Here is a 14,233-nt window from a genome sequence, read left to right as displayed (position 1 = left end):
TCAAGATGTATTCATGGAAGACTCCTCTGATTTGAAAAACTACCATACATATTCTCTTCCCCACAAGGAAATATTATTTTTGGCCCAGTCCTCACAGTTATTAACCCTGAAGAAGTTATGAGCTCATGCCCATGTTCACTCAGAGTTAAATCAATACTTGCTTCTGGATGTATTTCAGAAGACATTCAGGTCATAACACACTCTGGGAATGCTAAGTGTGTGCACTAGCTCTTTGAGAATTTATACATGAGAATTGCCAGAAAATATACACAGTAGGGGCAGAAATTATTTGACCTGTGGACAAATAGGGAATAATCATACAGACAGAATATCAAATGGAAAACTAGTGAAAGGAGCAACTACTAGGCTATCAAAACTCTACATTCTTAATTTGAACCTTTGGTTAATCTGGATCTCTTATTTTGTGGATTATATCATGCTTTGTAAAGCTTTATGGAGTCCCTGGTTTGTCTCTTTGCCGTTTTTTGCCGTTTCTATTATTATACCCTGTAAACCTGTATTTTATACTGTTATATTGTTTTTCATTGTAATGGAGCTTTTCTCCCTGGGTCTCAACTGAAAATGGGCTCTTGGCCCATTGGACTTTCTCGGTAAACAAATGTCAATAAATAAATAAGATCTGCTCTGCTTTTTTGAAGGAGAGAGTTGGGATAGGACAGACCAATAACTAAAGTAATACTGGGAGAAGGCACAGAGTAGGGGCAAGATGGAAGGACAGACAAAACCCAGAGAAATGAGCACCTTCAGGAGATAGCCCTGAATAAATCATGGCACAGACAAGTTGCAGAAAATATTTGTGGAAGAATTAAAGCTAGCTTCTTCAAAGTAGATCTGAGACAAAAGGAGCAAAATTATAGTCAAGTCTTAGTGTTCAGGATTCAGGCAAGAATTGCACAGGACTGCACTGTACTGCTTCCAGAAACAGTGCAGACTGGCTTTGCATGTACTTTTTAACAGTGCAAGAGGAAATAAGATTTTAACAGAAAACTCCTAGAATAAATGCCTAAAGTTGTACATATATTTTCCGTTTTTTGTTGTTCATAATTTCCTCCCGGTAATAACTTTGTCATTTTTACTACGGACATAAAACATGCACATTTAAAATAAAAATAATACTTACCTTGTTTTTCTGTAAGGAGTGCAGATTCTCTTGCACACGCTGCAGGCTGAACTTGTTGTTTTGCTGTTTAGCTTTTAACTGAGCACACCGATATTGAGCAGCAATATATGCTAGCTGTAGTCTGGTCATCTCATGGCACCACTTAGTCTGAATCTCATTATCCTCTTCTTGAACTGAGGGGCTACTTGCATCCAGTAGCTGAAAGTTTTCTTCATTTGAACTTTCAACCAAGTCAGATATTCCTTCAAAAAACTGTTTTTTTGCATAAGACGTAAGCGCATTTGTGCTCTCCTCTTCTTGTTGTAGGTACTTCTCCAATGTGAGCTGAGATAAAAATACTGGGAGAACACAAAACTCACTTTCAGCTTGCGTAGTGCAGTAAAATGCTGTTAGCTGCTTAGCACCTTCTATTATGTTCTGAAGCTCATTATTTATTTTGGCATTTTCAACACTAAGTGCTTCTTGCACTTCCTTAAGAACCTTTAAAGCTTCCTCTTGTTTACTGTCAAGTTTCACAGACACATGGCTGCTGGCTGAGGCCAACATTTGAAGTTTGTTACGACGCTGAATTTTTTTATTTTTAAGTTTTACTTGTGCTTGGAGCTCTTTTTCAAGTTCCTCAAGCTCCAGCTCCTCAAGCACAAGCTCATCTTTTTTATCATGCTCGGAGTTGGTACTTTTGCAGGTTTTAAAAAGGTGATCCAAATCTTTCTCATCCAGAACAGGCTTCCCAGACTGCCTAAGAGATTCAAATGCTTTCAGTTCATGTTCAGATAAAATGTTTTGTTCAGTTCCACTGCTACAAAACCATTCCAAAAATAATCTGTCTTCCTCAGTCTCAAACAGCCAGTCAAAATCTTCTCCATTAAGTCTGTCAGCTTTAGGATAACCGATGGTCTTCAGTGTTTCTACGAACTGGCTCCCACGATTCATTGTTGCCAGTAAACACTATAAAATGTGCTTAAAAAACTAGTAATCAGAAAATAAAGACAACAGTTTAACAAGAATACTTAAGTGATCCAAATGAAAATTAAAGCAATGCAGCTCATCTGAATCACATACACAAACCATATCAACAAACCTTCAAAACAAATAAGAAAGCATATAAGAGTTGTAATAATAATAAAATTGTTACAAACCACAGGATGAAAACAAAGGAATGCAAAAGTCTACACAACAACTCAGGTCATCTTTTAAGAAGTCTACATCTTGATTTTATTACGACAGAGACTGGAGAGGATTTTCACAATTCCGCTGTAAGCTCACTTCTAACCAGAACCACTTACAAATAGCTAAAAGGGTGCACAACTATTGCTAACCAATCATGATTTAAACAGCTGAACGTCGGAGCAAGCAACTTGCAGTTAAATGTAGTACAGGTAACACAACATTCCCTGAAAATGGATGAAGAATATCACATCTGTTACAGTCATTAGATGCTCTGAAAAGTACATATTATGAAAAGAAAAAAACTAAAAATTGCAAAATAGTATTAATAAATTAGACAAGCTCAGAGTTCTATTTTACAATAATTTTACAACATGTTTCTGATATTCAAATACTTGATTAATTATTGTGAACAAATATTTCGTCATTTAGGTTTGGTTGATGGGGTTAGTCTCTTTCAACACAAGATGAGCAAGTACTTATTCATTCATTCATTCATTCATTCATTCATTCATTCATTCATGTTTTGCTGACTGGCTTAGCCTCGCTAGGCATGTGGCCAATTTTCAGGTGACAACAAAGTTGTATGCATACTGAGTAGGGGAAATTTGGCCAGAGTACCACAGAAACACCCTACTATTTTCAATAAATGCTCTGAAATCTTTTACATCCCCTCTGAGCTACCACCTTCTAAGGTATATGGGACCTCAGCTTAACAACTCATTCTCTTTTCAATGTGGCAGATAGCTCTGCATTAAGTCCAAAAATGCATTTAAATATTTATTATTAAAAAATGTACTTGTGCATTACATTTAAAACATCTGAAAACTATAAAAACAGGTGGGTTCTCCACTCTACCTATAGATTCATTATTTAGGTATTTCAAGCACTTTTGCAACAAATTCAAGAGACAGATGCATCATCAGCTGTCAAAATTTGATATGATACATTCTGGGTTTTCATCTACAAATTGGTTCCACTTAGAGGACATCTCCACCCAAACATATTTTTTCTCATCACAAAATAAGTTTCCTTTCCCTTCCTCCCACCCTCAACAGTGCCACATGCAAAGAAAGAAAACCTAATCCAAAGCAATACTCTTATGAAATTGATGCCTGAAAATGCTTTGTGAAATACTGCATTCTTTCATCCTGGAATTTCTCACATTATCTACAACATCATGCAGACTAGGAGGGGTAGCTGAATCTCAGAATTTTATGTCCTTAAAAAAATAATTAGGTGGGTCACTGATTCTAGCCGAAAGATTAAATTATTAAATCCAGGTATTCACTGCAGTCAGTCTTTGTGTATGTGGGTTTATGTGTTTACCAGTCTGGGTCTACCTCGGGGCAGATATTACTGTCTAGCCTAAGCATGGAGTTTTCAACTCCATCTCAGCACTGCAGCTTTGACCAGAGATTTGGATTTATCAATTATTTATTTAAAACAAAACAGTGTAAGAAACTTGTGTGTGTGGAAGATTTTCAGTCCATATAATTCTAGTTAATCACTGTATATTAATCAGATCAGACAATAGTAGTAGACGTAGCGAACTTAAACTCGTCTCAAGTAAAAAAAAAATAGTAATTTTGTACAATATTTCAAATGATATAAGTATTCAAAAGTAATCCAAGCAAGGCAGAGTCTGTTTCCAGTCGAAAATCCTTTACCAAGTACACAGACAAGTGATCCAAGTAAAATAAAAATAGAGGAATAGTTTCCTCACAAGCTTTCTAAATATATATATACTTTTTATCAGGAAAGGGAGTGGTTTATTGTTCCGTAAAACCCAAAAAGTGTTATTGATACACATGTGACTGATGTGGAAGGGATGTGAATTTAACATGTGTACCAATAACACTGTTTTACAGCACAATAAACCACTCCCTTGCCTGATAAAAAAGTATATATATATATATATATATATATATATATATATATATATATATATAAATTTAGAAAGCTTGTGAGGAAACTATTGCTCTGTTTTTGTTTTACTTGGATCGCTTGTCTGTGTACTTAGTAAAGGATTTTCGACTGGAAACAGACTGCCTGCTTTGCTTGGATTAGCGGAATCTCCTATTCATGTTGGCTTAGTTCTTAGGATACTTTCTGCTACTTTAAGGATATGCATATTCTGAATAACTGTTATTCTCCTTAAAGGCCTGCATCCAAAATCCCAGTCTCTTCTTGTTTCTTTTATCAACATCATCATCCCTTTCCACTTTGAATTAGTTTTCTGCTTGTGCTATGTATGGCAACCTTAACTGTGTAGCTCTGAATACCCCCCTCAACTCTGGTAATCCCAATTCACCCTCCTCTACTGGAAGAATCAGCTTATCCCACTTGACTCTTGCAGTCTTCCTGTCCAACATAAAATCCTTCATCTCTTTATTAATTATCCACAACATCCTCTGGGTGATAAAAATTAGTCTTATATTCAACCCTGGTCACACAAGTGACTAAACATTTTAAATGCTTGTATTTCACTGTCGATATCCATATAACAAAGCTTCTATTTTCCCAGTTTTTAAGTATTATCTTTTGTTTAGTCTCTTCCCACATATCCTTGCACCCGAATCATTTTAATCCATACTCCTAAATACTTAATTTTATCATGTCCCCATAAATATGGAAATTGCTGAACTGATTCGTGTGGCTACATAATTTACCACTACTGCCTTTGCTTTAGCTTCATTAAATTTTGCATCCAAAAAATTTGAAACTGTCTCAAAATGTTCCACAACACTGTAATCTCTTTCTTGTTTTGTTAGGTATAAGACAAGACAATATCATCTACAAACAGAGCCAGCTTTTTGACTTCCATGCCAATTATATCCTTTAATTTCTGAGTCCTTTATTTTCTTTGCTAGTGGATCTAAATATAATGCAAATAAAGGGGAAAGTGGACATCCCTGCCAGATTCCTCTTCTCAAGCAAAAATTATCAGAGAGGACTCCACACACTTTAATTTTCAACTTCGAGCCCTCATATACGCTCCTAATCAACCTTATAATTTTTTTTCAGGAAATGCTAATGCTTCCATTGCCATGCTCATAAAATCCCAGCTTACTCTGTCAAATGCTTTCTTTGCATCAAGACCCAAAAACAACAATGGTATTTTCCTATACTCTACTTCCCTTTGGATTATCAATGTTCTGTTAATGTTGTGAAATGTCTGCTTCCCCTGCACAAAACTACACTGATCCATATCTATTAATTTTGGCATTACTTTTGCCATTCTTTTAGCCATTATAGACATGAATAATTTATAATCATGGTTTAGTACTGAACTGGGCCTGTACGAAGCTGGAGCTGATGGATCTTTACCCTCTTTAGGTACTACATCTATCACTGCTTTTTTCCAGGATGTTGGTACTCCTCCTCCTTTTAAATACTGTTAAACTAAACCTTCCAGATCTTTATCATAGTTTCCTTTAGCTTCCAAACTTCCACATGAATACTATCTATTGCTGAAGACTTTCCTGTTAATTTGGTTATACATCACAATTTTTATCTCATCTCCTCCTATCCTAACCATTAGTAATTGAGCCTCACCTACCTCTAACCTTGGCATATTTAATTCTTCCACAAATATTTTCATTTCTACCTTTTCTTGATTTCCATATTTCTCTGCTTTATACAGACTTTCACAGAATTTCTGAAATATTTCTAATACCTCTACAGGATCTCGTTACCTTCCTTGTTATAGGCTCCCTAAGCTTGGTGACAACCTTTTCTACTTTCTGTTGCCGGAGTCGTTGTGCTAAAGGTTTTGTGCTCTAGTGTTATCAAAAAACAGTTGCTTAACAGCAATCTTCCTAAACGTATGCATATTATTGAAGTAATCCCCTACTTTCTGCTTAGCATTCTTCAGCAGATCTTCTTTTTGTGTGATTCTCCCATTCTGCAATATTTTAACATCTGACAGTCCCTTTAAATAATTAGTTACTTCTTAACCATAGCTCCCCTTATTTTATTTCCACCCTATTTTTAAACTTCATCTTAATTTTATCCAACTCCTAGCTATATTTTCAGAAGAAATTTTTATCCTTTCAAATAGTTTCTGAATAATCTCCACTACCCATTCATAGGTTAGTACTAGGCTAACTGCCCTTGCGAGCCATTTTTTAAGCCTAGCCAATTACCCCTTGTCGGACTCAAACCCTGCACCTTGTATTTGTAAGGCAAACACCTGAACCATTAGGCCACCCTCCCAACTTCCTTAAATTCCTCTTTTCAACAGATTGGGGGGGGGGAGTGTCATAGTCTGCTTTAAATTTCATTACCCTGTGTTTTCATTTTAGTTATTATTGGCACATGATCTGAAATAGTTATTTGGTGCATATTGACCTACAATTAAATATACATGTTCTGTGAAGTGTAAATTCCATCTAACCTAGCCCATTTTTTATACCTTGGGGAATAATATGTAAACTCACTTCAAACTACTATTACTGAATTCACATCTTCCATGCCAAATATTTTCATAAATTTCTTCAAAAATCTTCCCTACTCTGTTATACTTTCCGTTCTGGGTCCCTACTCTGTTATACTTTCCGTTCTGGGTCCGCAAGACACATCTTCACTGCTACAAATCAAATTCCAGTCCCCACCTGTATGTAATGTTCCTTGATGAAAACTGATTTCAGTCAGAATTTTCTTAAGCACCATTACAGCAGTTTTAGGTGGAACACAAATACATGCTAATGCAATCCAACTCATTTTCTAGTAGCTCCTTAGCACTACAAATCTTCTATTATCTTTTTTTAACCTCTTCTTATCACTATTAAAGTTCCTCTTGCAGTTAACATAAGTACTCATCCTTTCCTTGTTCCAGGTATTCCAGTGAATAACCTTTCTTTATCAAATTCATATGTTCAGTTCTTTTCAAGTGTGTCTCCTGTAACATAGCCATTTGTACTTTACATTTTTTAATATAGTTCACTACTCTTATTTACCTGTCAGACCATTGATATTTAAAGACATTACAGAAAGCAGCATTATATTAAAAAGTTATTACTCCCAACTTTTATGTGCAACACATTTTTTAACGGTCTAGTTCCAGCTTTTGTGTTACATGCATACACTGTTTAGCAGGTTGAACCTTTATGAACTATTATACACTTGTTTCTTGTCATATCCATTTGAGCCTATGTCACATCTTACAAAACTTTGTTTTATTGAAAGTCCTCAAACCTCCAATACCCCCCTAAAACATATTAACTTAATACTAACACACAATACTATGTACATCTTCAAATACTAAGTTTTACCCTCCTAATAGGAACAAATGCCCCAAACTGAAAGACACAATCACAGAACTGAATTAATCTAAAAGAAAGGTTATCCATGCTAAGACACACGGTGCTTCTACTAAGTGCTAACCGGATTTGTCTTATCTTTATAGCTCTCCCAGCTGGGAAAACCCCTGAATGCTGAGAACATTATCTCCTGGCCAGTTTCTCATTTCTTTTTTTTCTCCCAAACCACTATCCACCAGACTGTAACCAATTTCTCTTTATCAGATTGGCTCCATGGAAACGTGAAAACCAGACTATTTCTCTATCATATTATTTCCATGGAAACATAAGGACCAAATACAGAACTGTTATTAAGCATACATTCAGTTGCTAAACAATCCTCATACTATTAAATATTTTTTCATTTACTTGCATTCTCTTAAAACGTGTTACTAAATCAATCTAAGGTCCTTAATCAAGTCATTCCCCCATGCAAGAATGAGAAAAAGCGCATTAATTTTTCTTTTATTACGCCCTTTTAAATAGGCTTTCTTTTACACCGTAGTGCCCACATTTCATAAAACTGAACAAGAAAAAAAAACAGAAGAGAGAGCAAGGAAAGAGAACAGCAGCGACTGTTTACAATCCCCATTACACAATCAATGAGCATGCAAAGAAAACCATAAACCACAAAAAAGTACTCTCTCCCCTATCATCCCAGCCCCAAAGCACTTTTCTGAACATTAATGACAGGATATGCTTTAGAGTCCCTCACAAGTCTGCTTTAGAGTCCCCCACAAGTCCAACAAATTCTAAAAAAGTCCAATATTTCCATATTTTCTTGTTCTGTCACATTTCACAAATATAATTATTGCATTGTAATACATTAAGTTACTTGTTTTTAGGACTGTTCATCTCCATCTCCCAAATCCAATCTCTGCTTCATTTCCAACACACTCATTTCTTCTAGTCAACTCTCGTGCTCCCTTCCTTCTCTCCAATATTTTCCTTTGAAACACTGGTAAAGGTTTCACAGGTACAGTCTCGCTGGGGTCTATTACCAGAAAGCAAGCAGCAAAATCTCCTCCGGTTTCACAGCTCACTTTTTGGACAAACTTTTGTATTTCCTCCTTGGCATGTACTTCATCAAAAAATGATTTTGTCCCTCCAGGAAAGAATACCTTGGAGACAGTTGGGTACAGCAGTTTGAACCTCACATCTGCATCTCAAAATCCCCTACAGTGGAATAAATCTACTCTTCTTCTGCCTGGTGTACAATGAGTAATCATTCTGCACAAACACTATGCCATCTCCCATTTTTAGTACTTTGTCCTTCTGACACAGTTTTGTCAGAATCAATTACTTCTGCTGGCAGGATTGCATCTTTACTATTAAAGGTCTAGGCTTGCTTTCTCACAGCCAGGTTTGGAGCATACACAATGTGCCCTTTCAACTAAATATCCTGCTGTGGAATACCAGTCCAGTTGCTTAGTTCTGCTTTCATAAAATTAATGCAGTCTGCTCCTTCCAGCTTCTCTGGCAGAAAACCTCAGGTTTTCCCTACGTGTTCTGTCCTTCAATTCTATTATTTTTTTTAAATCTTTCTTCCTGAGCAGTCTCATATACAGCCAGCCTTTTCTTCATTTCAGCCTCTGATTTTTGCAGCTTTATCACCTCATCTGAATATCTGTTTAAAGTTTCTTCCATCGTTTAGCCTTTTATTGTTTGTGTTGATATACTCCATCAGTGTTTCATCTATTTTAACCAGGTCTGTGTACAGTTGTCTTACATCCTTCCGTCAGTTACTGGAAGTCACGTCTGGAGGTTGCATTGCTTTATGCTGAACATCTGCAAAACTTTCCCCAGTCAGCGTTTCTTCCATACTTTTTGTAGCTGATTTGTTTTTCCAGGTGCTCTATTTCTTCTTTTCCTGACATCCGGGCAGTACACTTACTAGCCAGTTACTGAAATGTACCCATAAACACAAAAGCCTACTGGCCTTCTCTGCTGAGTTTCTGTTTTCACACTGGGAGAGCTAGAATTAAGCTGTTACTCAATGTGCAGTCATCTTGGAAATCTTCCAAGTTCCTAGCATTAACTAAATCTAATCTAAAATTCGGAACAAAGTTAAACCCTTTTTTAAAAGCATTACGCACAGTTCCAGATACTGATACATCAGCCAAAATGAATGTTTTGAAAGAGTCATCAGTTAACTTCAAATTACCAACACCACCACGGGTCAACTAGAAAGTCCCAACCAAACCAAAACCACAAACAGAAGAAAATGTAGGCACTCTCGAGTTGGGTCTTGGAATTCCCTGCGAGTGCCTACATTTTCTACTTCAAATTACCAAAACATCCACATAAACAATTAGTTAATGTCAGTTTGTGTTCCTCTTCCCCCTTTGCTGATTCCTTAAGTGTTTCTCTTTGTAGGGACCCTTGTAGGAATTGTGATAATTGAGTTCCCTCCAATTTGCCAGTCTCTCTGAGCACCAAACCTGAAGACTGTCTAAAAAGTTTGATGATCATACTGTCCCGGGTTGTCTTCCTCTACTACATTCTTTACAGCCATAAAAATCACTAAAAAAATTGTTGTCTGAAGATTTGAAGCCAGTGGGTTGGGGATATGCTTTATTACCCTCAAACTCAAGCCTATCCCTTTCCAATTTCTTGATCTTACATGCCCTAGTTACTTCTATAGATCTGTCATTTTTATTAAAAATGCCATTGTATTCAACTTAGTACGACGGAAAGATCAATTCATTAATAATCATGGAATGCAACACCTTAATATTGTTGTTCAACTGATCTAGTGTATTCTCATGGTCTTTAATAAATAATTTCATGAGTTTAAAACCAGTATAATCAAAGAGCTCAATGAGTTAACTATACAAACTTGAGCCAGCATCAACACCATTAGAGAGTTTCCACAGCCTCAACCCTTTGGGGACACATTTGACTCTCAACACTCATGGAAATAAGTATTCTCCACCTGAATACTTCTCAACACTCATGGAAATAAGTATTCTCCACCTGAATACTTCTAATTTAACAGTTTATGTTCAAAATCATTAAGACAAGATCTCAGGCTTCTGTTACACCCAGTGTTGTGCACATCAAAAGAAAAAATGTTGGGGTGCAAAGTCATTATTTATCAAAATTAAAAGTAGAATTGAATTCTGTATTGGCCTGTGTACTCACTTGTACGTTATTGATCCCAGCAATGGAATTCAGTGAAGAGCTCAAAACTGTTTGCCCACGATCCATATTAATAACTCCTTCTCCTGTCGTTCCGTTAGATGCAGTCGTCTAACTCTGTGCTACAAACAGAAATGTCTCCAAAAATCGAGTAATGAAGAGGTGTGGCAAACTTGGCTATTTGCTGCAGCAACAAAGTCAATTCCCCCAGGAGAATTGTTTCATAAGAAGTTGCTAGCTGGGAAGTTGCTACATGACTACCGGGTGAAGCCATCATTCCAGAGTCTTCCACAAGATCAATACTAGTAACTAAATCCATATGACATGAAAACAAGAGACAAACAATGGCTGACTCAGGATAAAACAGATCCACAAATCTTTTTAATATTAATATCACATTCACTATCAGAAATATATAACAATTAAAAACTAAGTGCTTTCATCTGGATCACTGGACTTCATCAGAGTTGTACACAAACAAAGGTAGTAGCATTAAATAGCATACTATCTGGGGAGAACAATTTATCACTACAAATTTCTGTTCATATATGCAATCATTCTGGCTTTTGCAGAACTCATATAAAGACTGACATTTTTTTTGCTCATAGCCTAACTGAATTGATGGGTGGCCTGTACTAATGATACAACTGTATGACAAGGAGTTAATGCTACTCTGCTGCTACATATTTGGGAATACTGAAGGTTGAAAAGTTAACGCTACATTGCTGCCATTTAACTTGCTGGCTTTGCTTCTACTGCTACCTCAGCTAGTTATGGTCATGCCATGTCTACCTCCTTCAGTATCAGGTCAGCAGAATGTGCGTTCTAGAATATGGGATCGACTCTTGGCACTAAAGTAAAATGCCACCTTGATGCTCCAAAGTTTTTTAAATTATATCTTTGCATTAAATAGATCAGAAAGCAATCAAAATCATGCTTCTTACAAAAGTTAGTGTTTTCTGCAAAATTACCATCATGGGGCCTGCTATATTAACAAGATCTTGTTTTACTGCTTTCATGTCTCCATCCCGGAATCCATTTCAAGTCCCCTTTGTACAAATTGTACTGGACATAAAGTTATGTCATTTTCCTATCCCACTGACATCAAGTGGAACTAACGTTCTGTAGTAGAGGTGCTTGTGTTTTGTTCTTTAATGTTAATCACACACATTTTCTCAGAGCTTGTTTCAAAATTAAACACAACAGTTATATAGCTCCGACCAAAGAAAGTAGATAACTGCAGGCTTACAAGGATTGTCCTTTTATAGTCCTACAAAAACTGACAGATCACACACACACACACACACACACACACACACACACACACACACACACACATCAATCTCTGCCTGCAGTATCAAAGCTATTAAGTGCAATCCAGGAGCTGTTAAGACACTTCATAAAGACCTCCTTTTACTATTTACCAGTGCCTCTTAGGACAAAAATTATTTTACAAGCACAGTGTGAAAAATGTACAACCATCTTTTTTTTTTTTTTTTAAATGAAGTTACAAATGTCTTCATACACTTTCACACTGCTGCTGAATTGCTACCTGTTGATTTAATAACACTTCATCAAACCCATAATCCTTGAGCATGATAAATTAGTACTTCTCTTTGATGTAATTTTAAAAATGCTATTTTATTTTAAAACTGCTGTGGTTACAGAAAACAGTACCTCTTAAAAGTGGAACACAGTATAAAAATGTGTTTCTATTAGGGTTGCCTACCTTTTTAGGCATGCAAAGTGGGACACTCTTACCAAAACTTAATCTTGGAGGAAAAACCATGCCGTCAGCTAAACAAAAATAATTTTATCATCTTAATAAACACTCATGTGCAATGCTGGTTGCTCATACTACTTTTTACAATGTTAAGATGATTTAAATGTGGTATTACAGTTTTCAGAATTTTTTTCTTGTAAAATACCAAGACATTTGTTATTTTTCATGTTTTTCTTCTGCAGAATAGGAATGCCCAAATTAGGACCACCCTGCAGAAAAGGGTTAGGTAGTATCTGTATCAACTTTGTGCACAGATATTGGTTCTCCTCCTCTCAGTAACAAAGGCAATGGGAAAAAAACAGTTTACCACCACTCTGGGTATTATTTTACTATATCATCTACTGATATCGGGAAGACTGCCTATGTAAGATTGTGGGCAATACACCATCTGTGTCTAATGTCTTTCTCTCAGGGAAAAAAAGGGGAGAAGGCCTTCCCTTCCTTAAGGTTTATAAGTCAATACTAGGCTGTTGATCCAGGGGACAATTAGTAGCCTTGCCACAATACCACAAATCATAGGTACACAGACACGACCAATTAAGACTTGGTATCAACCACTGTCAAGGAGAGTTTGAGGGGCCAAAGAGCTTGGGGTATAGTTATAATTGACCATTTATTCATCCAGACTAAGCTTAAAGAAGGTTGGGGAGCTACTTTGCTTGACATCCAAAGAAGTCTATTCCATAAAAGAGAGATTCTCATCTTGCCAGTAAATCCTATTCAAGTTTCAGTGGAAGTTAAGATCTCGAGTGGGTGTTGAGGGCGTTACTTTTCTAGACGTGTAGGAGGTCACTTAGGATTGGGCCCTTGAAGGATTTGTAGGCTAGACAGAGGTCATCTCTCAAGAGTTTGTAGGTAACAGAAAAGAGAGAGCACTTTAAAGCTGTCTGTGTAGCTCAAGGAAGTAATGTTCTTGTTTATCTTAGTGAGAAAATACTGCAGTAAATCAGGCTGAATTCTACATTTCAACAGGTACATATCAAAGAGGCAGTTATTTACTCTTCCCTCATCAGTCAAATAGTAGACAAGGATGAAAAATTTCTATAATTCTGGAAGAAATACCCCCAGTGATTAGTCTGACAAAGTAAAATGATTTCCTAATAATAGATACATAGTAATCAAAGGATAGCTAGCTGCCAACAAAAGTGGCCAGGTCCTAATTGCAGAGTCCACTTTTTAAAAGAAAGTCACTCATGTGGTAGGTGCATGGGTGTCCAGTTTTTCCTAAGGACATGATGCTTCATTTCTTAGCATTTCATGTTAGGCCATGATCCAGATACCACTTGATGTTGTGTGTTAGTCACTCCTGAAGAATTTGGAAATCGGGCGGGGAGTTACTGAAAACTCCAAAGTTTCACCTACAAAAAACAGTCATCCACATGCTCTTTATGGCAGTCTTGACATCAAAGAAAGTAAATATCAAAGACAACGGTCCTAGGACCAATCCATGGCGGGACACTTATTTGAAGATACAGTGCCTCCCACACTAACAGACTAGGTTCTGTCAGACAGTTTGCTATCCAGTGGGTAACATAAGGGTTTACATTTAGTTTTATTAGTTTGTCAATAATGCCAATGTGGGATGGTATCAAAAGCATTGGCAAGATCCAGGTAGGCAGTGTGAACCAAGGTACCAGAGTCTAAATCATTACAGACGTGTTCAAAGAAGCCGATCAGGTTCAGAAGACAAGATCTACC

At 36.6% G+C, this 14,233-nt stretch overlaps 1 protein-coding gene across 1 annotated transcript in view; it reads right to left on the bottom strand.

The window, feature by feature from the left end:
* Positions 1-11,071, bottom strand: part of HAUS3 (HAUS augmin like complex subunit 3) — an 800,246-nt gene extending 789,175 nt beyond the window's left edge. The window contains exons 1-2 of the mRNA XM_044062780.1: positions 10,756-11,071; positions 1,142-2,110 (exon numbers count right to left, since the gene is read on the bottom strand). Of these exons, the coding sequence (XP_043918715.1) occupies positions 1,142-2,074 (933 nt within the window). The 5' untranslated portion in view covers positions 2,075-2,110; positions 10,756-11,071. The remainder of the gene's footprint in view (positions 1-1,141; positions 2,111-10,755) is intronic.
* Positions 11,072-14,233: the final 3,162 nt, after the last annotated feature.

This window comes from Protopterus annectens, chromosome 2.part1 (assembly GCF_019279795.1).
Source record: "Protopterus annectens isolate FY-2018-M chromosome 2.part1, PAN1.0, whole genome shotgun sequence".
NCBI lineage: Eukaryota > Metazoa > Chordata > Ceratodontiformes > Protopteridae > Protopterus > Protopterus annectens.
The sequence above is the reverse complement of the archived record's forward strand: the minus strand, read 5'-3'. Positions and strand labels throughout refer to the sequence as shown.